Genomic DNA, 25,334 nt, shown 5'->3' with positions numbered 1-25,334 from the left:
ACTTAAAAAAAATATTATTGATGTAATGTTAAATAACAGCCCTATTGTCCTATAACAAAGCAAAGAAAAAAATGCAAATTTTTGACACTTTGGAATGCCTCTTAAATGCAATTATTATAAGAGGAAAAAAATACAAATATTAATTGAAACCTGAAGTGTGGCAATGAAAGAGTTAAGGGCATGAGAGCTAAGGAGAAAAACTCTATGGTAGGGATGGGCAGCTATGGCAACTTTATGACCTGTGGACTTCAACTCCCAGAATTCCTGAGCCAGTCATGCCAGCCGTGCTGGCTCAAGAATTCTGGGAGTTAAAATCCACAGGTCGTAAAGTTGCAATAGTGGCCCAACCCTGGTCTATGGTGTCTCTCCTTTCCCTGGTACCCTAAATACCTGATTGGTTTGCTTAATGGTTAATTGGTTAATGGTTAATTCAAGGCTAGTCCACAAATATAATGCTGTTTATATTGTGGTCCGTGCTTTGCATGCATTAAAGGTAAAGGTAAAGGTTCCCCCACACATGCGTGCTAGTAGTTTCCGACTCTAGGGGCCGGTGCTCATCTCCGTTTCAAAGCCGAAGAGCCAGCGCTTGTCCGAGGACGTCTCCATGGTCATGTGGCCGGCATGACTAGACGCCAAAGGCGCACGGAATGCTGTTACCTTCCCACCGTAGTGGTCCCTATTTTTCTACTTGCCTTTTTACGTGCTTTCGAACTGCTAGGTTGGCAGAAGCTGGGACGAGTAACAGGGGCTCACTCTCTTACGCGGCACTCGGGATTTGACCCGCCAAACTGCCGACCTTCTGATCGACAACCTCAGCGTCCTAACCCACTGAGCCACCGCGTCCGTTTAACTTCTCTGCAAACCATCAAATTGTAGACAGAGGTTTACCAACCACCTACCTTTTCCTCGGCAAGATGCAGCAACTGGCGCTTCGCTCTTTCCACCTCTTCACCGGGCCCTCGGATGGTGACTTTCTCGCTGCCCGAGCCTTCGGAAGGGAAATGAATGTGCACCCCGCCACATTCCTCCATGATTGAACGCACCAGCCGCCCCTTGGCCCCAATCAGCGAATTGTGCAGTTTGGCTGGGATGGAGATATCCACTTCTTTGATGTTGGCCTGAGGGTGAGAAGAGAAAAGCTACAAAATCCAAGTTCAAAATGAATGGTGGTGACCTGGCCTCCGCGCCAATTCATCATGTTTGATTTCTCTTATAAGAGAATATTTGTAGCTCAAGGGTTGAACTGTGAGGTCCTAGGTGCTCTCTGAGCTTGGAGGTTTTTTTAGAGACACTCAGAAGCTCCCCATGATTGGGCCATTAACCTGAAAACTACACCAGGTTTACAATTTTACAAGTGTATTTCTGCTGTATCTGAAGTCTGGATTTCTTTTTGTGGCTAGTAGGAAGACAGGTATGGCCCGGGGCGGAGTCAAGAGAGATATTAGCCCAGAATCATTCCCTTTCCTGTAAACCTGACCAAATACACTATGGACAAGATAAGATAACCTTTATTTTCATTTTTTTACTGTGGGCACACATCAAAAATGAAATTTAGTTGCCCGCTCTCAAAGTGAAACACATACATGACACACACCTAACCATACTATATACAACATATAAAAATATATGTTTGTTTAAGGGAGGGAATGAACTCCTTGGGCAACGGGAAAACTTTTCACAACATAATTTTAGTTATTTTTTTTAAAAAAGTCATCTACAATTATTTCTTTAAATCTCCCTTTTTTGGGGTGGGGTGTGTGTGTGTGATGGGAAATTTAGAGAAACCACATCACGGGGTTTCTCTGTCAGTAGCAACCTAGCGCCAAGCCTCAAAAGATCACCTGTAAGAAGATCTCAACTGACTTATCAATTTTGTGCAAGAAAAAGCTGTGATTCAGACAGACCAGCTGCAAGTCAATATTCAAAAAATGTTCTGTTCTATTGTTCTGAAACTGAACAAAGAGCCAGGAATCCCTGGGTAGGAACAGATTAAGTTGATGGACCGCCTAAGTGGGCTTGATAAGAGTTTCCAGGTGTGCTTCAAAGGTAACCCAATAATACACCTTGTTCCCGATTGCATCCTGAGTGGGAGGCATTCAGATAGCTTCATTCAGAGTGTGGAGGAGGAGGAGGAGGAGGAGGAGGAGGAGGAGAAGGAGGAAGAGGAGGAGGGGGAGGGGGGGAGGAGGAGGAGGAGGAGGAGGAGGAGGAGGAGGAAGAGGGGGAGGAGAAGGAGGAGGAGAAGGAGGAGGAGGGGGAGGAGGGGGAGGAAGAGGAGGAGGAGAAGGAGGAAGAGGAGGAGGAGGGGGAGGAGGAGGAGGAAGAGGAGGAGGGGGAGGAAGAGGAAGAGAAGGAGAAGGAGGAGGAGGAGGAGGAGGAGGAGGAGGGGGGGAGGAAGAGCAGGAGGAGAAGAGAAGGAGGAGGGGGAGGAAGAGGAGGAGGAGGAGAAGGAGGAAGAGAAGGAGGAGGAGGAGGAAGAGGAGGAGGAGGGGAGGAAGAGGAAGAGAAGGAGGAAGGGAAGGAGGAGGGGGAGGAGGAGGAGGAAAATGGTTCACACACCCACCAGCTCTCTCTGGATGGCCAAGATACGATCCCGAGCGTCCTCACAATTGGCCTTCTTCCCAGTGATCAGGATCACTTCAGAATTGCTGTTTTCTGTAGGGAGGTCAATCTTGGTATTGGTTTCCTCTCGAATCTATTGTGAAGAGACAACATCAAACCCCAGAGCCTCAAGGCTAGACTACTCTCATGAGCTCTACAAGGGACTGCCCTCAGAGATGATGGGGCTGTGTCAGGAACCTACTTGGACCACATATTCTGGGTGGGTGTTGATTTCTCCTATTTAAGTGTCCCAAATACGGGAAGAATCTCCAAATCTCCAAATCCAAGGGCCCAGGGTCCCTCTAAATGGGAATCACAACTGTTTTGGAATCCAGTGTGAGCTGGGAGTACTCTAATGTATATAAGACTGCAGTGTAACGTTCTAGATTTACATAGGTAAAGGTTCCCCCACACATGCGTGCTAGTCGTTTCCGACTCTAGGGGCCGGTGCTCATCTCTGTTTCAAAGCCGAAGAGCCAGCGCTTGTCCGAGGACGTCTCCGTGGTCATGTGGCCGGCATGACTAGATGCCAAAGGCGCGCGGAACGCTGTTACCTTCCCACCGTAGTGGTCCCTATTTTTCTACTTGCGTTTTTTTATGTGCTTTCCAACTGCTAGGTTGGCAGAAGCTGGGACGAGTAACAGGCACTCACTCGTTACGCGGCACTCGGGATTCGACCCGCCAAACTGCCGACCTTCTGATCGACAGGCTCAGCGTCCTAACCCACTGAGCCACCGCGTCCCTTCACTAGATTTACATACCTAGGCTTAAATCCTTGACCCACTGGCCCTTTTCATAAAAAAGGGATAGGTACCATTACCAACATGTATGTGCACACGTACCCGTACACGCACACAGAAGACAAGAGTGTAGTGGGTGAGGTGGGGAGAGCCTCCCCCTTTTACCTTTTTGATATTGGCGCCTCCTTTCCCAATGATATTCTTGTGGAATTGCTTGAAAATGGGAACCGGGATGGAAAAACTGTTTTCGATCTAAGGCGCAGAAAAAGGGAGGGAAGGGAGTTAAGCAGAGAGATTTCGTTTCCGGCTCTGTTCATCTCTATTAATGTACCTGGCCTTGTAGTCCAGCCTCTGACTTGGTCAGACTCACTAGAGGCATGCTAACCACCTAGTATCAGAGAGAGAGCTTCAGCGCTATGTATCTCCTGACATTGTAGGAAGAAAAAAAGTGAGAGAACCCCCAGGGGGCGGAGTCAAAACAGGAATAAGCCTAGAATCCCTATATAGCCACAAGCGGACTCAGTCGAACCTCCCTTGAATTCCGTTGGCCCTTATCTAATTCCAAGCAGGTGCTAGCTGTCAGTTGACAAGACTCCTTTGCATAGATTAGATTAGATTAGATTAGATTAGATTAGATTAGATTAGATTAGATTAGATTAGATTAGATTAGGATTAGATTAGATTTATTGAATTTATATGCCGCCCTTCTCCCTAAGGACTCAGGGTGGCTCACAACAAAAAATTTAAGAAACATGGAATACAAAATTTAAAAAAGAATTAAACAGTAAATGTAATAGATACATGACAATTTAACTCAATAAAAGCCAAATTTAAAACACATAGTCAGTCCAGACCCGCTTGTTGGAATAACCAAGTCTTCAGGTCACGGCGGAAAGACCGAAGGTCAGGGGCCGTCCGCAGCTCTGGAGGCAGTTCATTCCAGAGGGTCGGTGCGCCCACAGAGAAGGTTCTCCCCCTGGGGGTCGCCAGACGGCATTGCCTGGCCGACGGCACCCTGAGGACCCCGACTCTGTGGGAGCGAACCGGGCGATGGGAGGTTGACAATGGCAGCAGGTGGTCTCGCAAGTACCCCGGGCCTAAGCCATGTAGGGCTTTAAAGGTTATTACCAGCACCTTGAATCGCACCTGGCGGGTAACCGGAAGCCAATGCAGCTCACGGAGGAGTGGTGTAACATGGGAGTACCGAGATACTCCCATAAGCACCCGCGCGGCCGCATTTTGCACCTTTTTTATTTTATCAATGAATCAGTTTAACTGGACCTTGCAGGTGTGGATCTGGTCTTTCGCACCGGACAGACGCTGCCATTCCTCACTACTCTCCTAACCATCACAAGGAATGTGTGCCACGGGGGGGCTCAGCACCCAAAGCAGGATTGTCAAAGCAGCAGCTATCCAAAAGTGATCAGATGGTATCTCCTCTCTATGTCCCAAAGACTGAAAAGGGGGGAAGAAGCCTCTTTTTTTACCCCAACAGAATAAAAGGCTCTCAAATGCTTCTCCGGAAGCTGAGTCAGCTAGACTCACCAGCTCTGCAATGACTTTTTGTAGGTACTTTCCACATTTCTCCACCTCGTTTTTGGGCCCACGCAACTGTACGATGTCGCTCTTCTGTGAAGGGTCGGGGAAATTGATGATCACCTGTAGGGTGGAGTGGCAGAACATGTGAGCTTTGAAAAGAAAGTGGTGAATTCATATCTAGATCTCTATTATCTCTTATCTATCATATGTCTATCTATTAATTTATCTATCTATCTATTTATCATCATCTATTTGTCTATTTATTATCTATCTATCATCTATCTCTATCTATCTATCTATCTATCTATCTATCTATCTATCTATCTATCTATCTATCTATCTATCTATCTATCATCTTTCTCTGTCTATTTATTATCTATCATCATCATGTCTGTCTGTTTATTATCTATCTATCATCTATATCTATCTATCTATCTATCTATCTATCTATCTATCTATCTATCTATCTATCTATCTATCATCTTTCTGTGTCTATTATCTATCTATCATCATCTGTCTGTTTGTCTATTATCTATCATTTATATCTATCATCTATCATCTGTCTGTGTCTGTCTATCATCTATCTATCTATCTATCTATCTATCTATCTATCTATCTTCTATCTATCTATCATCTATCTATCTATCTATCTATCTATCTATCTATCTATCTATCTATCTATCTATCTATCTATCCATACACACACACACACACACACCTTTGTTTAAATCCTATTGCAAAGCAGAGACTTGGCAAGGATGGGAATGGTACAAAACTCCAGCCAAATTTACATTCACCTTGTTTTGAACCAATTTTTTGGATTGAAGTCCTCTTCCTGTAACAGTGAGCTATACAAAGTGTCTATTCTCTCATTTATAATTTTTCACTCATATATGGTCAATGCACTTTCAAACAGCTCTTATTAATTTGATTTATACCTCTCCCCCCAAAAAAATCCCACTTCCCCTCTGGCAAGTTTTCAAAACAGCTGATTACATTTAAATGAAACCAAAACAACATATAAAAGTTGATACAAATTAAAAGGAGTGCCAAGACCATTAAGCAGTTATTAAAAGCCCAACAAAATAGTTGCGCCTTTAACGCTTTTCTGCAGCGTGTGTCCTTTTCTTTTAAAAAGCCAGAGATTCACAGAAAATACATTCTGCATTAAACATAAACTAATTTCCTCGAACATCAAACAATATATACATATATTTGTCTAACAGCATCTGCAAAGGCTGTGATACAACAAAGCTGTAAAGACGACAAAATTGTTCAGTTTCAGTCTAGTATTTTGCATGTAAAGGGTGTCCAATGCTAAACAGAGAAAGTTTGATTTTAGGATTAAAGAAAGCTTAAGGTTCTATGCAGTTAAAAAGGGCTATAACCTATAACCTCAGAGGGCTATATGGGAATAAAATGAGGTGAGACTTGCACATTTGCCTTTTTTGCTAGGAAACTGTCAGCTGGAAGGTGGGGTCAAGCAGGGAATCAGCCTTGAGTCCTTGCACAGTTGAAAGAGAATAAATCTGACCGCTTGTCCTCCCAAGATCTATGAAACCTTATCTGGTTGTTCCCAGGGGAAAAAGTAAAAAGGCTGGTGAGACTCTTGTAATATAGGTAAAAAAAGGTAAAGGTTCCCCCGCACATGTGTGCTAGTCGTTTCCGACTCTAGGGGCCGGTGCTCATCTCCGTTTCAAAGCCGAAGAGCCAGCGTTTGTCCGAGGACGTCTCCGTGGTCATGTGGGTGGCATGACTAGACGCCAAAGGTGCACGGAACGCTGTTACCTTCCCACCGTAGTGTTCCCTATTTTTCTACTTGCATATTTACGTGCTTTTGAACTGCTAGGTTGGCAGAAGCCGGGATGAGTAACAGGCGCTCACTCTGCTACGTGGCACTCGGGATTCGACCCGCCAAACTGCCAACCATCTGATCGACAAGCTCAGCGTCCTAACCCACTGAGCCACCGCATCCCTTTTATATATATCCCTTTTTATATATATTTTATATATATCCCTTTTATATATATCCCTTTTAATATAGGTAGAAGTCAATAAATTGATGACTTGGGCTATTCATGAGTGACTCTGGTTGTCTGTACCTGACACTTCTCCAGTGTCTCAGAAGATGAGCTGCTGGACAGCCATTTGTCTGAAATGGTATAGGGTTTCCTGCCTGAGCAGGGGGTTGGACTAGATGACCTCCAAGGTCCCTTCCAACTCTACTATTACGATTATGATTAAAAACAATAAGTTGAAATGCAAAACAAAATATGTAATTTAAACTAAAATAAAGCGCTAAGCCTCAAGGCTACCCAGAAACCACAAAACCAACTTTTGTATTTGGCCAGAAATCTGGAAAGAATATTTTTTTTTTTGCAAAAGCCCCAGAACGTGCTTTTTTTGGGGGGGGGGGGGAAATTCCTTACTTCTGGAAACTTGTCCCGGACCTCCTTGATTTTCTCGCCTTTTTGCCCGATGATTGTCCGATGAAAGCGCTGTTCGATGATCAGATCCTTGGTGCGTTCGTTTTCCTAGGAGAAGCCACCGTTCGTGAAAAGCATGTCACCCTATCCCAAAGCAACCGTTTCTTTGGATCCCTCCCCTCAGGACGTCTAGCAAATACACAGGGAGATGCTTTGAGGCCGATCAAGGCACCGTTTCTCCTTACCATCCGGGCCGCCATTTCCAGCAGCTCCTTACGAGCCAGCTGTACCCCTTGGGGGTCTCCTTCGATCCGGATCAGGTTGCTCTTCTCGCTGTCGGGAGGGATGCGGACTGAGACTTTGTGTTGTTCCTTGATGCGGTTGACTGGGGGAGGGGGATGGGGAAGAGGAGAAGTACAGAAAAGAGAGCATTAGAGGAAGTCCTCTTCTTCCTGAGGAGGGCCGCCATCTTCCCCTCTCTCCCGCAAAGTGGGATGGGGAACACCCAAAGAATGGAGGAACCCCAAGTTTCAAATTCTAGCTAGCCACTCAACTCCCTCGGGGGGGACCATCAATTAGGAATTCTCTAACTTTGCTGTGATTTTCACACCCCCGCCCCCCCAAAAAAAACTAAATAAAAGTGAATTTGTGTGGCTCCCATGAACGAAACCAACAAAGTCTTTAGGATTAGAACTGAGCAAGAAACAAAGACCGCTTTCACTTTGAATACAGGTAAGTCCCACGACTTACAACCGTTCATTCGGTGACCGTTCAAAGTTATACGACAGCACTGGGGAAAAAAGTGACTTATCGTCATTTTTCAGTAACAGCTTTTTTTTTTTGGCAGAATTCCCACGGCCACGTGATCAAAATTCAGACACTTAGCAACCGGTTCGTGTTTAAGACGGTCGCAGTGTCCCCGGGGGTGGTGGTGGTGTGTGTGTGTGTGTGTGTGTGTGTGTGTGTGTGTGTCACGTGATCATCTTTTGCCACCTTCCGACAAGCCAAGTCAACGGGGGAAGCCAGATTCCACTTAACCACCCAGTGACTAACTTACAAACTGCGGCGATCGACTTTAAGAACTGTGGCCAGAAATGTCATAAAATGGGGCGAAACTCAGTTAACGAAGGTCTCGGCTTAACCACAGAAACTTTGGGCACAGTTGTGATTGTAAGTCGAGGACTACCTGTAGTTAAAATTTTAAGGTAATGCATCAGAGGGAGCTTCAAAACTATCAGAAAGGCAACAAAGCCAAGAGATCTCACTCTTGTCTGTGAGAGGTTGATCAGGTCTTTCTTAAAAATCTGACACACACACAAACCCCCGCCCCGCCCCCCCCTCTTCAAAATTGCCCGGGAGCCCTGAGGATCCTTGAGTGATCAAGTCATCAGCAAGAACATGAACTTCACCCCAGCCACCTTAAATCCTTCAGCGTTCTTTTATTCCTCTCTAGACTTCTGATCAGCCTGACTCACTGTTAGCTCCGTTTTTCCCAATCAGATGGCGGTGAAATCTCTGGTCGATAAGCACTTCGGTGTAGTCCATCCGTCTGAGCTGCAGGCGAGGATGGGACAGTGAGACACGAGACTTGCAAGACGAAAATGGAGCCTCAGACAGCAGGCACCAGCAATTGCACTAAAGACTTGTGGACTTCAACTCCCAGAATTACCCAGGCAGCCATGGGAGTTAAAAGTCCACAAGTCTTAAAAGTTGCCAAGTTTGGACAGCCCCGCATTAACGTACAACTGAGTAGGCTTGGCACACTCTTTCACGTCCCTCGCCTCCAAGGTCCCTTCCAGCTGTATGATTATATGACTCGCTTATCCTAGCAAACAACAAAGGTGTTGGTACTTACCTTTAAAGCCCTACATGGCCTAGGCCCGGGATATTTGCAGGACCGTCTACTGCTGGGAACGACTTCCCATCGCCCAGTGCGCTCACACAGAGAGGGCCTCCTCAGGGTGCCGTTGGCTAGACAATGTCGGCTGGCGACCCCCACGGGGAGGTCCTTCTCTGTGGGAGCGCCAGCCCTGTGAGCTCCGGATGGCCCCGGATCTCCGGTCCTTTCGCCGCGGCCTTAAAACATTCCTTTTCCATCAGGCTGACCTGGACTGACAGGGATTTTTAAAATATTTTTAACTTATTATTGGGGCTGCTAGTTTAATTCTTTTTTTAACTTTTGTATTATTGTATTTTTATTGTTGTTAGCCGCTCTGAGTCCTTCGGGAGATAGGGCGGCATATAAGTCCCCAAAACAAATAAATAAATAAAGCTCTTCTGAGAGCCTTAAAAAAAAAAAGCCAAAACTGCTTCTCGGTGGATTTTCAAACGTTCACAGGTTCTGAATGGATGCCCGAATTGGAATCTATTTGCTCCCCCCATACAGTTTTGCTAAGGCTTTCCAAGAGATCCTTGTTTTCTGGAAAATCCAGTGCTTTTTGGCAACATGGCAATAGTTGTATACGTTTCCCCTGTCCAGTCCTGTCCGACTCTAAGGGGTGATGTTCATCTCTGTTTCTTAGCCGAGGGAGCCAGCATTGTCCAAAGACGTGTTTTTTTTTTGTGTGTGTGTGGTCATGTGGCCAGCATGTCCATATGCCAAAGGCGCACGGAACGTTCTTCACTTCCCACCGAAAGTGATACCTTTTTATCTACTCACATTTGCATGCTTTCAAGAGCCTTGGTGGAGCAGTGGGCTAATGCCTCCTTAAGTAACACCAGCTGCCTGCAATTAGTGCAGGTTCGAGTCCCACCAGGCTCAAGGTTGACTCAGCCTTCCATCCTTCCCAGGTAGGTAAAATGAGGACCCAGATTGTGGGGGGCAATAAGCTGACTTTGTAATAATGCCGCTTGGGTGTGTGTGTGAAAGCCCTAACAAGCAGGCATATACATAGAATGAAGGCTACTGCTAAGCTTGTAAGCCGCCCTGAGTCTTCGGAGAAGGGCGGGATATAAATGGAATAAAAATAAATAAATAAATAAATAAACTGCAAAGTGGGCAGGAGCTGGAGCAAGGAATGGGAACTCACTCCATTGCACGGTGCTAGGTCTCGCACTTGGGCTGTCACCTTTCCAGCCGTCAAGCCCAACGGCCTTTAACCGTTGAGCCATCACCCCACTCTCAACGTGGCAAAAGCTGCAGGCTGATAGGGGAGATAACCCACCGGACTTCAGCTTTCTAATTGGACCTCTGCTGCCCGTTTGAACAGGCAGGACTTTTTAATTTCTGGATTACATTTCGAGGAAGTTTTAAGAGACCAAATAACACCCGGGGGAAAAAAAAAGGGACAACGTGGGTGTTTTAAGCACCCTCTTCTGCAAATAGTTCTGCATCATCTCTCCAAACGGGTGATACCCATAATATCACTGGCCACAATTCACACTGCCGCCAAGGAGGAAACAGATAAAAATTTCTGACCTGGATCTACATTTATTTATTTATTTATTTTGCTCTTCCTGCTATAGTGATGGGTCTGATGAAAAAAGAGAGAGAAAGTACACACGTAAGATTCACAGGAGAACTCACCAGGTCCCGAATGATTTCCTGAATCTGGCTTTGGGCCAATTCCACCTCCTCGGTGGGTCCCTCCAGATTGATCTTCTCATCGCCGTCCGTGAATTCAATGTGAACCTGAAAAGTGGATGAGCCGGGCCATCAAAAACGTGTACCCCAACAGATCTCAATAAGCATCGTTTTTAAGGGGAGGTGCCAGTCTCGTCATATGAAGCTTCCAGGAAACTCATCCGCAGGTAGTCCTCGACTTATGACCACAACTGGGGCAAGAGCTTCCATTGCTGAGCAAGGTAATTGTGAAGAAGAGTGTGCCCAGGTTTATGACTTTCTCTGGCAAAGTCATTAAGCGAACCCCTGCGGTTGTTCTGAATCATGTGGTCGTTAAGCGGATACGGCTTCTCCCATTGACTTTGCTAGCGAGACGTCAGTTGGGAAGGTCACAAATGATGGTAGCATCACACACACACACACACACACACACACACACACACACACACACACACCAGGTTGTTGCGACGTTTGGAAATACACTCCTGTGGCCACGGGCCCAAATTTTGATCCCATGACCACAAGGGTAGAATAGAATACAATAGGAGGGACCTTGGAGGTCTTCTAGTCCAACCCCCTGCTCAGGCAGGAAACCCTACACTAGAGGTCCCCAACCTTTCTGGGCTGCCGGCCCGGAGAGAAAGGGAGGAGTAGGGAAATGTGTGTGCATGCATGTGCAAACCGCACTGGTGGCAGTGCTGGCACCTGCGTGCATGCGCAAATGGGCCACTAGTGCCCGGGTGACGCTGGTGGTGCTAGCGCCCCGCACATGCACAAACGGGGCCACTAGCACTGCGGGGCAGCCCTAGCGCGAGTGGGGAGGGTGCATGCACACGTGTGCACGCTTGGCAGCCATTCCCGTGATCCGGTGGCCAACAGGTCACTGACCGGTACCGGGCCTTGGCCCCACAGGTTGGGGACCCCTGCCCTATACCATTCCAGACAAACTGCTGTCCAATCTCTTCTTAAAAAAACTTCCAGTGTTGGAGCATTCACAACTTCTGGATGCAATTTTTTCCCCACTGGTTAATCATTCTCATTGTCAGGATTATTTTTTCCCCCCACCCTTAGTTCTAGGTTGCTTTTCTCCTCGATGCTATATGATGGTTGTAAATGTGAGAACTGATTGTAAGCTGAACGGTCACTCAGTGAATGGTTGCAAGTTGAGGACTACCTGCATTAGAACCCTTGTGGACCTGAAAACCACACATTTGACGTTTAAGGTGCTCCATGTGATCTATTAAGGGAGGGGCAAAGGGCCCAACGGGACTCTTCAAATTTAGTTCCTGCTTTTCCAGTATCCTCAAGGGAGAGAGGCATGCTTTTCCTTTTTTAAAAAACAATATTTCGTGCATCAAACCAGAGTTGTTGTTTTTTTTACTCTCGCTATTTTATCTGTAACCATGTTATTTTAAGAATACTTGCCTTAGGGAGTTGCTGGGTAATTCTGCCAATATTCTGTCCTTTCTTCCCAATTATAAAACGATGTAACCAGGCTGGGGCCATTACTTCAGCTACCATCACACTCTTCGCCTAGGGAAAAGGGACAGGATGGCAGGAAGAGTTTACCAGCTTCATTCACAAGAGCGGCTTTGAAAACCTGGCTACAGACAGGTCTCCCATTCGAGTGAGACACCAAGGTTGGCACATCTTTATGCCAGCAAGTGTTTTTTTTAATGCTACAATACCTGCATTCTGCCTCCAGGTGGCATCATTGCAACATTCTCCTGTTTGTTTTTCTTAATTAGATTTGCAAGTTGCCCAATTACACTAAGCCAGAGTTGGTTAATCTTCGGCCTCTAGGATTCACATAGCCATTAAATCCCCATTTTGTGTCCCTCAAACCTATCCAATTTTGCTAAAACTCAACTTTTCTCCCGTTCTGCGTTAGGAAACAAATTTTATTAAAAACGGGGGTGGTGGTGGTGGTTTAGTATGAATGAACCTTTATTGAGCCTTGGTGGAGCAGTGGGCTAATGCCTCCTTAAATAACACCAGCTGCCTGCAATTAGTGCAGGTTCGCATCCCACCAGGCTCAAGGTTGACTCAGCCTTCCATCCTTCCGAGGTAGGTAAAATGAGGACCCAGATTGTTGGGGGCAATAAGCTGACTTTGTAATAATGCCGCTGGGGTGTGTGTGAAAACCCTAATAAGCAGGCATATACATAGAATGAAGGCTACTGCTAAGCTTGTAAGCCGCCCTGAGTCTTCGGAGAAGGGCGGGATATAAATGCAATTAAAATAAAAATAAATAAAAAAATTGTCAAAGTACAAACATGTATATACATTGAGATTGGCTGAGCCTCCCTTCGTGCCCCCCACCACAATTCACAGTGACAACAAACCCACCATCTTGTTACACCAGGTGAACTAATTGCACAACACACCGGCCTCGCAAGTCAATTCTGCATAAAGTTTATAAAAATTATTTCCCCTTTCAAAAGCCTAAACAGCCCATGGATAAAAGCTGTTTTTCAGCCTGTTGGTGCGGCTGGCTATACTCCTATATCTCCTACCTGATGGTAGGAGAGTAAAGAGATACCGTCCAGGGTGTGAGTCATCCCTGAGAATTTTCCTCACTCTTCCAAGGCTGCGAGCCCTGGCGATGTCATCCAGTGGTGTCAGGGGACAGCCCACAATGTCTTGTGCTGTGCTCACCACCCTCTGTAATGCCTTCCTATCCGCGGCTGTCAGACCAGCATAAAAAACGGTAAAGGTTCCCCCGCACACGCGTGCTAGTCGTTTCCGACTCTAGGGGCCGGTGCTCATCTCCGTTTCAAAGCTGAAGAGCCAGCGCTTATCCGAGGACGTCTCCGTGGTCATGTGGCCGGCATGACTAGATGCCAAAGGCGCACGGAACGCTCTTACCTTCCCACACCGTAGTGGTCCTTATTTTTCTACTTGCATTTTTACGTGCTTTCGAACTGCTAGGTTGGCAGAAGCTGGTATGAGTAACAGGTGCTCACTCTGTTACGCGGCACTCGGGATTCGACCCGCCAAACTGCCGACCTTCTGATCGACAAGCTCAGTGTCCTAACCCACTGAGCCACCGCGTACAAAACCACAATACCATACGAGAGGACGCTCTCTATAGTTGACCGGTAAAAGAGGGTCATGAGCCGTTGTTCTACCCTGTTCTTCTGCAAGACCCTGAGAAAGTGATGCCTCTGTTGGGCCTTTCTGGCCACCTGGGTTGTATTATTCTCCAAAGCCCCAATGTTTCCTTAAAATAAAGTGGCCCCACATTCTTCCCCCCCCTTTTAAGTGCCACTTTTGACCATCAAAGATTGCTCATCTTTACTTTTTCACAGTTTGTTTAATGTGGTTTCCTGAAAAAACAACACAATTTACTAAGTTCACTAGGACACCACATCCTGTTTGTGATTTACAATGGCCAAATTCACATAAAGCCTTAATCTAAACACAGTGGACCTTGCTTGATAATTTAATACCAGTTTATTTTAAACAAAACAGCAGGTATCCATCCATCCAAAGGAAAAGTGAGAGGAAACACACATACGCACAGAGAGAAAAATATCTTTGCTGCACGGATCCAACGTTTTTTACCCAGCTGGTCTTTAAAGTTGATGTGCATTTTGTTTTCAGTTATCTTGCACAAATTCTAGAGGAAAAGCCGGATTTATTTTATTGACTTTAGCACATCAATCAAGGTGCCTGGCTGCCAGTGATACTGCTGTGCTGGTCCCATGTGAAATATCCCTGGCTGACTAGGCCTTTTATGTGACCGTGGCAGATGGATACCTTGGCATAGACCTGAGTTAGGGCTGGCCCCAGTTTGTCCGGCTCTCCACGCAGAATGATGGTCTCCGAGCTGCTTTCAAGGGGCGGCATCTCCACCGAGACTCCAGTGGTATCTAGGATTTCCTGCAAGGTGTTTCCTTTCGGACCGATGATGTACTTGTGCTGGGACTTCTTCACCTCCACGGAGATGGTGGTGGTCTTGCGCTTCTGAAAGACAACCAGAGGCAGCTTCTCAAAGCCAGAAACGATGCAAAGCCAACCTTAATCACAGCCCCCCCCAATAATCAAATGGGTGGGGAGCAGAGTGGAACCGTTTGCGCTTCGGTCTGAGATGCAGACAACACAGGCATCTCAGGGAAGGCCTTCTCAGGATACTGCCGGTTAAGGAATGCCGGCGGGTTATTCCCAGGGGAAGAGCGTTCTCTGTGGGCGCGCCTGCCCTTTGGAATGATTTACCGGTGGAACTCCGGACCGCCCCCGATCTGCGTTCATTTCGCCGGGACCTGAAAACCTGGCTTTTCGATCTATCAGGCCTGGACTGAAGGGTTTTTAGCTTTTTAAATATTGTTTTAATTGTTGGGCTTAATTAATTTAATTTATTTTAATTTTATATTATCTTTTATATTGTATTTTATGCTGCCCTGTAAACCACCCTGAGTCCTTCAGGAATAGGGCGGTATAAAAATCTAATAAAATAAAATAAATTAATAAATCCCCAACAGCCTGAGCCTGTCTTCCACAGTGAAGGGACACAAGGCAAAAAAATCCTCCAGCCAAAAACGCCCCACACACATTTGTACCACTCAGGTGACCCTGAGAAGACAGGTAAACCTCCAAATGGCCTCAACGACTCTCTAAAATGGGTAGGTAACCTTGGCTCTTTTATGACTCATGGACTTCAACTCCCAGAATTCCTGAGTCAGCATGGCTCACTCAGGAATTCTGGGAGTTGAAGTCCATGAGTCATAAAAGAGCCCAGGTTGCCTACCCCTGCTCTAAAAGAAGGCAAATGACCAGCTGTCTGCAAGGAGTATAAATGCTTCCATTCCCCACCATCCAGCCAGAGCCGAAGAAGCTTCTGGGATGAGAAGCGAAACGTCTTCAAAGGAAAAACAAAGAAAGTCCAGTTGCCTCCTGAAAAAGCACCCTTGGGACATACCCTTCCCCAATTTGCCCTAGGATTATTAGCCATTTCTCTATTCAGACATCCACAACATCTGCTCAGCGAAAACACAGATGCGGTCACGCAATGTATAGCAAGGTCGTAGAATATATTAAAAGCAGGGGTGTCAAACTGCCGGCCCGCGGGCCGGATGCACCACAGCGAAACCGCGCCCAACCCATTGCCGGCAATGGCAAAAAGGTCACGATACGTCGCGACACGTCATGCGATGTTGCGAGTTTGACACCCCTGTATTAAAGCATCTGGAAATATTTACCTGAAAAAGACAATTTAGAGAGGATATGACAGAACTACCTTAAAGGGAAGTCATATGAAAAAACTCAAGGTTTGTCCTTTGTCAGCCCAGAACACAAGACATGGAATAATAAAGGATCTGAATTACCAGAAAGCAAATTCTGATTAAATTTTGGAAGAAAGTTCCTAATGTTAGAGCGCTTTGAGCAGAGAACCAATGTCTCAGACTGTACCTTCACATCTGTACCATCTACAGGTAGTCCTCAACTTACGACCACAATTTCCGTTGCTAAGTGAGACATTTGTTAAGTGAGTTTTGCCCCATTTTATGACCTTTCTTGCCAGGGTTGTTAGGTGAATCACGGCAGTTGTTACATTAGTAGCACGGTTGTTAAGTGAATCTGGCTTCCCCATTGACTTTGTCAGAAGGTCACAACAGGGGAATCCCGTGATCCCATGAGACTGCAATCGTCTTAAATATGAATCGGTTGCCAAGCGTCTGGAATTTTGATCACCTGACCATGGGGATGAGGCAATCGTTGTTAGAAAAATGGCCAGATGTCACTTTTTTCAGTGCCGTTGTTACTTCAAACGGGTCAGTAAATTATTGTAAATTGAGGACTGCCTGTATGTTAATTTAGCCCCTTCTAACTCCAGGATTTTATGAAGTTCCAACATGTGAAAATGTTTTGCTCCTAATGTGTCAGGCACGAACAATCAGATCCACACGTGAAGGGTTCAAGTTATGCTTTATTGCTCAAGACTATACCTAGGAATCATCTCAGGCTAATGGCTCGAATCTGGAAAAACTAGATAAGGCTCAACGGCATTCGAGGGAAGTTGGGCTTTAGCCTCTTGTGACTATGCAGAGATTCCAAACTAACACCTCACTTGACTCCTTCCCTTTGGCTCTGCCAATCTCTCTACCACAAAGTCTCAGCAACTCTGGCTCTGAGAAGGGAGGGGAAGTGAGGAAGCCAGGAAAGGAAACTGCTGCCACAGGGAAGTAAAAAAAAAATGGCGACAGATACTCCAGTGGGGATCTCTCAGGCACCTACCTTGTCCTCGTAGATCTTGCGGATGCGCAGGAGAGCCTGGGAGACGGGTTCTTTCTCCCCCGTAATGATGATCTCATCCTTGCTGACGCTGGGCGGGGGGATGTTGATGCGTGCTCCCGTCTCCTGCATGATCTCCTGGACTGTTTTGTTGAAGGCCCCAGAGATGAATGGGTGAAAGACCTTCTCCAGGTTCAAGCGTTCCACGGCTCGTTTGTCCTAAAATAAAACCACGGAGAAGCCTCAGCCTGACTAGACACGAGCGGACAGATGGAACCATCCACCACACTTCCTTCCATTCTATGTGACACACCTGAAGCTCTTTCGGGTACTCATTGGCATCCCGCTTTTATTATTATTATTTTTTTATAAATACAGGGAGTCCTCGGCTTACGAACCACAACGGATACCCAGAATATATGTTGCTCAGTGAGAAATTAGTAAAGTGAGGGTTTTTTTTGTCCCATTTTACGATTGTTCTTGCTGCATTTCTTAAGGGAATCCCTGCAGTGGTTGAATTAGTAACACGGTTGTGAAGTGCATCAGGCTCCCCCACTGACGTTTTTTTGCCAGAAGGTCAGGAAAAAAATTGATCACATAACTCTGGGACAACGCAACTGTCATAAATATATGCCAGTTGCCAAGAGCCTTAAATATTGATCGTGTGACCGTTGGGGACGCTGCAAAGGTCATAAGTGTGAAAACCAGCCGTACGTCACTTTTTTCACTGCCTTTGTAACTCTGAACGGCCACTAAACAAACGGTTGTAACTCAAGGACTACGTGTAACTCAAAGTGGAGAACATATCCGACACAGCTTCCTCCTCCTATTTTCCTCAGAACAACCACCCTGTGAGGTGGGTTGGGCTGAGAGAGAACGACTGGCCAAAGGTTACCCAGCTGGCTAAGGTGGGGGAACTTGAACTCATGGTCTCCCATTGTCTAGCCCCGGGTGCCTTAACTACTAGGCCAGACATGTCAAACTCGCGGTGTCACGTGACGTCGCGCAACGTATCGGGATGGTTCTGCAATGGGGTGGGCACCATTGAAGTTCAAAGTCTGCTTCATTTTTTGCGCACAAGAAAAGCTGTTACAGCTTCTCAAACAAGCACATAGGAGATGATCATAATAATTGCAATCTTCTAGTGCCAGGCATGACTGTACAGATAGTCCTTGATTTGCAACCACTTGTTCAGTGACGGTTTGAAGTTACCACGGCACGGGAAAAAGTGACTTATGACTGTGTTCACACTTAGGACCATCGTGGCATCCCTGGGGTCATAATTCGGATGCTTGGCAACTGGCATGTACTTATGAGGGTTGCGGGGTCCCGGGGTCATGTGATCCCCATTTTGTGATCTTATGACAAGCAAAGTCAATGGGGAAGCCAGATTCACTTAACAACCGTGTTAGTGACTTAACATCTGCTATGATTCACCTAACAACTGTGGCAAGAAAGGTCATAAAATGGGGCAAAACTCATTTAACCACTGTCTTGCTTAGCCATGGAAATTTTGGGCTGAGTTAGAATAGAACAGAATAGAATAACAGAGTTGGAAGGGAACTTGGAGGTCTTCTAGTCCAACCCCCTGCTCAGACAGGAAACCTATGCCATTTCAGACAAATGGTTGTCCCATCTCTTCTTGAAAATTTCCAGTGTTGGCGCATTTACAACTTCTGGAGGCAGGTTGTTCCACTGGTTAATCGTTCTCAATGGCGGCGCTGGGGTCCCCACCTGCCTCCCTTGCTCACAGCTCGGCCGAGGCCTTAGTGGAAGCCTGGGAAAGGACGGCCACTGAGGCCCTTGACCGAGTTGTACCCTTGCGGCCCCTGACCCGGTGCAGATCCCGTCGAGCTCCATGGTTCTCTGCGGAGCTCCGGGAGATGAAGCGTCGGAGACGGGGCCTAGAGAGCGGTTGGAGGTCCAGCCGATCCGAACCCGACCGATTGCGACTAAGAGCCTATATTAGGTCTTATCTCGCTGCAATTAGGGAGGCGAGGTCTAACCACTTCGCCACCCTTATTGCGTCCGCAGATAATCGCCCGGCTGCCCTGTTTAGGGTGACTCGCTCCCTCCTAAATCAGGAGGTGAGGGAGGATCCCTTGCAGGGACGTGCCGAGGAGTTTAACCAACATCTGTCGGACAAAATCGCTCGGATTCGGACCGGTCTGGACTCTGACTGGGCAGAGTCTGACGATCAGGACACGGGTGGTCTTGTCGATATCACCTGGGAGGAGTTTGATTCTGTGACTCCGGAGGAAGTGGACAGGATCATGGGGAGGCTGAGCACCACCACATGTTTATTGGACCCGTGCCCTTCCTGGCTGGTTTATGCAGCCCGGGAGAGGACACGCAGCTGGTTCCAGGCAGTTATATCGGCTTCTTTGAGTGAGGGTATCTTCCCCGCCGTCTTGAAGGAGGCGGTGGTGAGGCCTCTCCTCAAGAAGCCTGCCCTGGACCCGGCTGTATTGAACAACTTTCGTCCTGTCTCCAACCTTCGCTTTCTTGCGAAGGTTGTTGAGAGTGTGGTGGCGCATCAGCTCCCTCTGGTCCTGGATGAAGCGGATTATCTAGACCCGTACCAATCGGGTTTCAGGCCCGGGCACAGCACGGAGACGGCATTGGTCGCGCTGGTGAATGATCTCTGGAGGGCTCGGGACAGGGGGCATTCCTCTGTTCTAGTCCTATTAGACCTCTCGGCGGCTTTCGATACCATCGACCATGGTATCTTGCTGCGGCGTCTCAGGGGATTGGGAGTGGGAGGCACAGTTTTACAGTGGTTCTCCTCCTATCTCTTGGGACGTTCGCAGTCGGTGTTGGCAGGGGGGCAGAGGTCGACCGCGAGGCCTCTCATTTGTGGAGTTCCTCAGGGGTCGGTCCTCTCGCCTCTCCTGTTCAACATCTACATGAAGCCGCTGGGTGAGATCATTCGTGGCTTTGGAGTTGGGTATCATCAGTACGCTGATGATACCCAACTTTTCTTTTCGACCCCAAACCACCCCAGTGATGCCCTCAACGTGATGTCCCGTTGCCTGGAGGCGGTTCGGGTCTGGATGGGGAGGAACAGACTCCAACTCAACCCCGACAAGACTGAGTGGCTTTGCATACCTTCATCCCGGGTTTATTCGGACATTCCACCTCTGGCTATGGGGGGTGAATTATTACCCCCCGTAGATAGGGCTCGCAACTTGGGGGTCCTCCTAGATTCACGGCTCACCTTGGAAGACCATATAGGAGCTGTGACTAGGGGGGCCTTCGCGCAGGTTCGCCTGGTGCGTCAGTTGCGGCCCTATCTTAGCCGGGATGATCTATGCACGGTCACTCATGCGCTCGTGTCCTCTCGTCTGGACTACTGCAACGCTCTCTACATGGGGCTGCCCTTGAGGACCACCCGGAGGCTCCAACTGGTACAGAATGCGGCCGCGAGAGTGGTGTTGGGAGTCTCCCGATACTCCCACGTTACACCTCTGCTCCGTGAGCTGCATTGGTTGCCAGTTGTCTTCCGGGTGAGATTCAAGGTACTGGTAACGGTGTTTAAAGCACTCCATGGCATGGGGCCGGAGTACCTCAGGGAACATCTGCTGCCGGCATCAAGCTCCCTGCGCCCTGTGCGTTCCCACAGAGAGGGCCTCCTCAGGGTGCCACCGATCAGAGAATGTCGATTGGTGGCCCCCAGGGGGAGATCCTTCTCTGTGGGCGCTCCGGAGCTGTGGAATCAGCTACCGGTAGAGCTCCGGATGGCGCCCGACCTTCGCTCCTTTCGTCGCGATCTCAAGACATTTCTGTTTGTACAAGCTGGCCTAGCCTGATGGGGATTGCTGGGGTTGTTTTATCTTTGGTCTTTTAATTTTTCTTGGGGTTTTTAGAACTGTATTTCTATTGTTTTTAACTAGGGCAATTGTTTAATCTTTTTTTTAATGTTTGTATTTGCTATTTTATTCTGCCCTGTGAACCGCCCTGAGTCCTCAGGGAGAAGGGCGGTATACAAATGTTATTAAATTAAAATTAAATTAAAATGTCAGTTAGTTCTAGGTTACTTCTTTCCTTGATTAGTTTCCATCTGTTGCTTCTTGTCTTGCCCTCAGGCGCTTTGGAGAATAGCTTGACTCCCTCTTCTTTGTGGCAGCCCCTGAGATATTGGAACACTACTATCATGACACCCCTGGTCCTTCTCTTCATCAAACTAGACACACCCAATTCCAGCAACCGTTCTTTTTATGTTTTAGCTTCCAGTCACCTGATCATCTTTGTTGCTCTTCTCTGCACTCTTTCTAGAGTCTCAACATCTGTTTTACATTGTGGTGATCACAGCTGGATGCAGTATTCCACGTGTGGCCTTACCAATGCATTGTAAAGTGGTATCAACACTTCATATGTTCTTGATTCCATCCCTCTGTTAATGCAGCCAAGAACTCTGTTGGCTTTTTTGGCAGCTGCAGCACACGGCTGGCTCATATTTAAGTGGTTGTCCACTAGGATGCCAAGATCCCACTCGCAGTTACTACTAGTTGTGAGCATAAGTCATGAACCACTTGTAATTATTGATTTATTTTCACTGCGAACCTGTCAAAAAAAAGCCAGCAACTCTTCCCCATGAAATCAAAAGGGAACTAACGTATAGGAAAGTTTCATTGCTTTTTAGAGGGAAAAAATGAAGTACTTGTCTCTTTGCCTCTTTATCTAGCACTAAGAAGAAACTTCCTGACAGTTGGAACAATAACCAGTGGAAAAACCTGAGTCCAGAAGTTGTGAATGCTCCAACACTGGAGGTTTTGTAGAAAAGATTGTCTGAAATGGTAGAGGGTTTTCTGCCTAAGCAGGGGGTTGGACTAGAAGACCTCCAAGGTCCCTTCCAACTCTGTTTATTCTATTCTATTCTATTCTATTCTATTCTATTCTATTCTATTCTATTCTATTCTATTCTATTTTCCAAATTCTATTCTATTCTATTCTATTCTATTCTATTCTATTCTATTCTATTCTATTCTATTCTATTCTATTCTATTCTATTTTCCAAATTCTATTCTATTCTATTCTATTCTATTCTATTCTATTCTATTCTATTCTATTCTATTCTATTTTCCAAATTCTATTCTATTCTATTCTATTCTATTCTATTCTATTCTATTTTCCAAATTCTATTCTATTCTATTCTATTTTCCAAATTCTATTCTATTCTATTCTATTCTATTCTATTCTATTCTATTCTATTCTATTCTATTTTCCAAATTCTATTCTATTCTATTCTATTCTATTCTATTTTCCAAATTCTATTCTATTCTATTCTATTCTATTCTATTCTATTCTATTCTATTCTATTCTATTCTATTCTATTCTATTCTATTCTTTTCCATATTCTATTCTATTCTATTCTATTCTATTCTATTCTATTCTATTCTATTCTATTCTTCTATTCTATTCTATTCCATCCCATCCCATCCCATCCCATCTCGTTTTAGAACCAAGATGTTGCAGGAGACGTTCAAAATATCAACTGCAGAAGACCTTCAAAGTTCTCCCACCAACTTCACATCTCCACCCTGCCGCCTTTAGAGAGATGGACAGGTGCCCAGCCGCTCACCTGCTCTGCTGAGATGAGCAAGATCTCATGACGTGCTTTCTCGATGCCTTCTTTGGTGCCCATAATTTTGATCTGGCTGCTGAGGTCCTCGGGCCGCGGGATGTTGATCTTGGTGGCCGTCTTTAGTTCAAGCTCTTGCAGTTTCTCACCATTCTTGCCAATCACAAAGCGATGGTGCTCTTTGGGGATTGTGACAGTAGCTGAAGCCTGTGGAGAGGAGAGAATGATGGGGAGGGGGATTTTCAGTCCTCCAGGTCATAGTTATCGCAAGGGGGCTTATTTTCACGAGGCGACTGGACTTTTTTGTTTTGCTCTGAAGACGCGTTGCTTCACCTGAGTGGTGCGAAGGGATACGACATCATCTCTCTCCAGTCTACAACACAATCCTTTCAGCAGTTCCAAGAAGGCTCCACAACCATTTGCACTACTCAGGTGACCCTGAGGACACAGAAAAACCTCGAGGTGGCCTCAACGACTCTCTTAAAAGAAGGCAAACGACCAGCTGTCTGCAAAGGAAGATAAATCCTTCCATTCCCCACCATCCAGTCAGAGCTGAAGAAGCTTCTTGGACGAGAAGCGAAACGTCTTCAAAGGAAAAACAAAAAAAGTCCAGTTGCCCCCTGAAAAAGGGACCTTTGGGATGGGGGAGGGATGGAAGCCTACGAGGGGCGGATTCGCTAGAAAAGCAGAGGAAGAGCAGGAATTTACACAAGGTCAACTCTCACCTATAGCAACCGTCTTGGAGGAAGTATTTGGCCCAACAGAAGAGGACAGGGGCTGTTTGCAAAAACTCCTAAGATCAATTCTGGATAAACTTGGAGTAGAGCTGTCTGTCATTATGGAGAGTCTCTGCCAGGTTGCCAGTACTAGACTAAGGATAGCCCTTCCAGATGTCATAAGACTACAGAATGCTGCCTAGCACGATGAGAAAAAAGAGGCCAACATCTGTAAGGCCCCCAGACTCTTCCTATGTGCTCCGGCCGAACTGGGCCAATGGCACGACTCTGTTGAAGGCAGCCTTCTTGCAAAAGATCTGATCTGCTGCCAGTTTTCAAAGGACGACTACAAAGTCAGCCTGTCAGCCTGGAAACCCTCAAACAATGTTAGTTGCAATGTTTTTAAGCGCTGAATTGGGAGCAGGAGATGGCGAACTGTCACCAACAATGGCCCTGTGGAACAAGGCAGCTCAACTGTGTTACCTGGGTCTGAAGCCGAGCAACAATTTCCTTCCGCGCTTTCATCACAGAGTCGAGTTTGCCAGTCACCATGATGGACAGGCCCTGGTCCTTGGCCAAGGAAAGCTCAATATGAGCCCCCGTCTTCTGCATGATGTCCACACAGACTTTGGCCTCATCGCCTTCTCCAAACTGGCTGTTGTCCTTATAGCGTCGCTCTTCCAGAGGAACATGAAACACCTGTCGAGAAGAACTAAGCACTAACTAAGAACTAACTATAGAAGAATGGACTTTAAAAGTTTCTAACTTGGCGGAAATGGCAAAGATTTCAGCGTGTTTTTTTTAAAAAAAATCCATTTATATGCCGCCCTTCTCCGAAGACTCAGGGCAGCTTACAAGCTTAGCAGTAGCCTTCATTCTATGTATATGCCTGCTTGTTAGGGCTTTCACACACACCCCCAAGCGGCATTATTACAAAGTCAGCTTAATTGCCCCCAACAATCTGGGTCCTCATTTTGAAAGACCAATCGCAACAGAGATACATTGTGGAATGGAGGAGATGGATTGAATACATTCAGAATAAATATGGGACTAAAAAGTTTCATTTAGCATTTGAATAAGTAGTGGATCCATATGATGTATAATTAGTTAATAATTATTTTATTAATAATTTGACGATGGAGAGTTAAAGTGCGATAGAACTTAATGTTTTATTGTTGTTAGCATATTTTAGATTATGTTTGTTTGTATTTTTATACCCTGTATTCAGCTCTGGGAAGTCGGGGAGGGGGGAGGGGAGGGGAGGGAGGGGTTGGGGAGAGGGGAGGGGGGGTTGGGGAGAGGGGAGGGGGGGCTTTTTTGTATTTAAAAATGTATTGTAAAACTTTTCAATAAAAAAAAGAACTAAGCACTGTTATCGAAACGCTACGACATTTCCAGACGAGAGCAGGCCTTGCAGGATCCTAAGGGAAATCCTAAGGGGGCCGCCACAAAGAAGAGGGGGGGGTCACCTTATTCTCCAAAGGACCTGCAGGCAGGACTTAGAAGCAATGGATGGAAGCTACTCAAAGAGAGAAGCAACCAGCACTAAGGAGAAATTTCACTGACAGTTAGAACAATCAGTGGAACCTCTTTGCCTCCGGAAGTTGTGGGTGCTCCATCACTGGAGGGTTTTTAAGCAGAGTTTGGGCAGCCATTTGTCTGAAATGTCATAGGGTCTCCTGCTTGAGCAAGGGGTAGGACTAGAAGACCTCCAAGGTCCCTTTCTCCTCTGCTACTCAGATCGCGCCAAAAGAACTGATCCGGAACACAGCCTTCTTTGCCAGAATTGGAGCCCACCCATGTTTAAAGTTGCTGAGGGTGAGAAACGTTGCTCCGGACTAATTCCCTGGTTATCACAGCAGGATGCACAAAGCTCTTCCCCGCAAATTCCTCTACTTCTTTCTAAGCAGAATGCAATCGAGGGGATTTTAAATG

General features: G+C 46.4%; 1 protein-coding gene across 5 annotated transcripts in view; it reads right to left on the bottom strand.

The window, feature by feature from the left end:
- The window catches only part of LOC308676017 (vigilin-like), a 98,034-nt gene that overhangs the window by 24,113 nt on the left and 48,587 nt on the right, over window positions 1-25,334 (bottom strand). For all 5 annotated transcript variants that reach the window (XM_081341717.1, XM_081341716.1, XM_081341720.1 and 2 more), the window contains 13 exons: window positions 23,883-24,098; window positions 22,684-22,890; window positions 17,106-17,321; window positions 14,631-14,837; window positions 12,294-12,401; window positions 10,833-10,937; window positions 8,782-8,860; window positions 7,552-7,691; window positions 7,310-7,414; window positions 4,887-5,000; window positions 3,507-3,593; window positions 2,564-2,695; window positions 900-1,118 (listed from right to left, as the gene is read on the bottom strand). In XM_081341717.1, coding sequence (XP_081197843.1) covers window positions 900-1,118; window positions 2,564-2,695; window positions 3,507-3,593; window positions 4,887-5,000; window positions 7,310-7,414; window positions 7,552-7,691; window positions 8,782-8,860; window positions 10,833-10,937; window positions 12,294-12,401; window positions 14,631-14,837; window positions 17,106-17,321; window positions 22,684-22,890; window positions 23,883-24,098 — 1,935 coding nt within the window. The remainder of the gene's footprint in view (window positions 1-899; window positions 1,119-2,563; window positions 2,696-3,506; window positions 3,594-4,886; window positions 5,001-7,309; window positions 7,415-7,551; window positions 7,692-8,781; window positions 8,861-10,832; window positions 10,938-12,293; window positions 12,402-14,630; window positions 14,838-17,105; window positions 17,322-22,683; window positions 22,891-23,882; window positions 24,099-25,334) is intronic.

This window comes from Vipera berus (genome assembly GCF_964194415.1).
Source record: "Vipera berus genome assembly, chromosome: W".
Taxonomy (NCBI): Eukaryota; Metazoa; Chordata; class Lepidosauria; order Squamata; family Viperidae; genus Vipera; species Vipera berus.
Note: the sequence above shows the minus strand (reverse complement) of the source record. Positions and strands in the feature narration are given on the sequence as shown.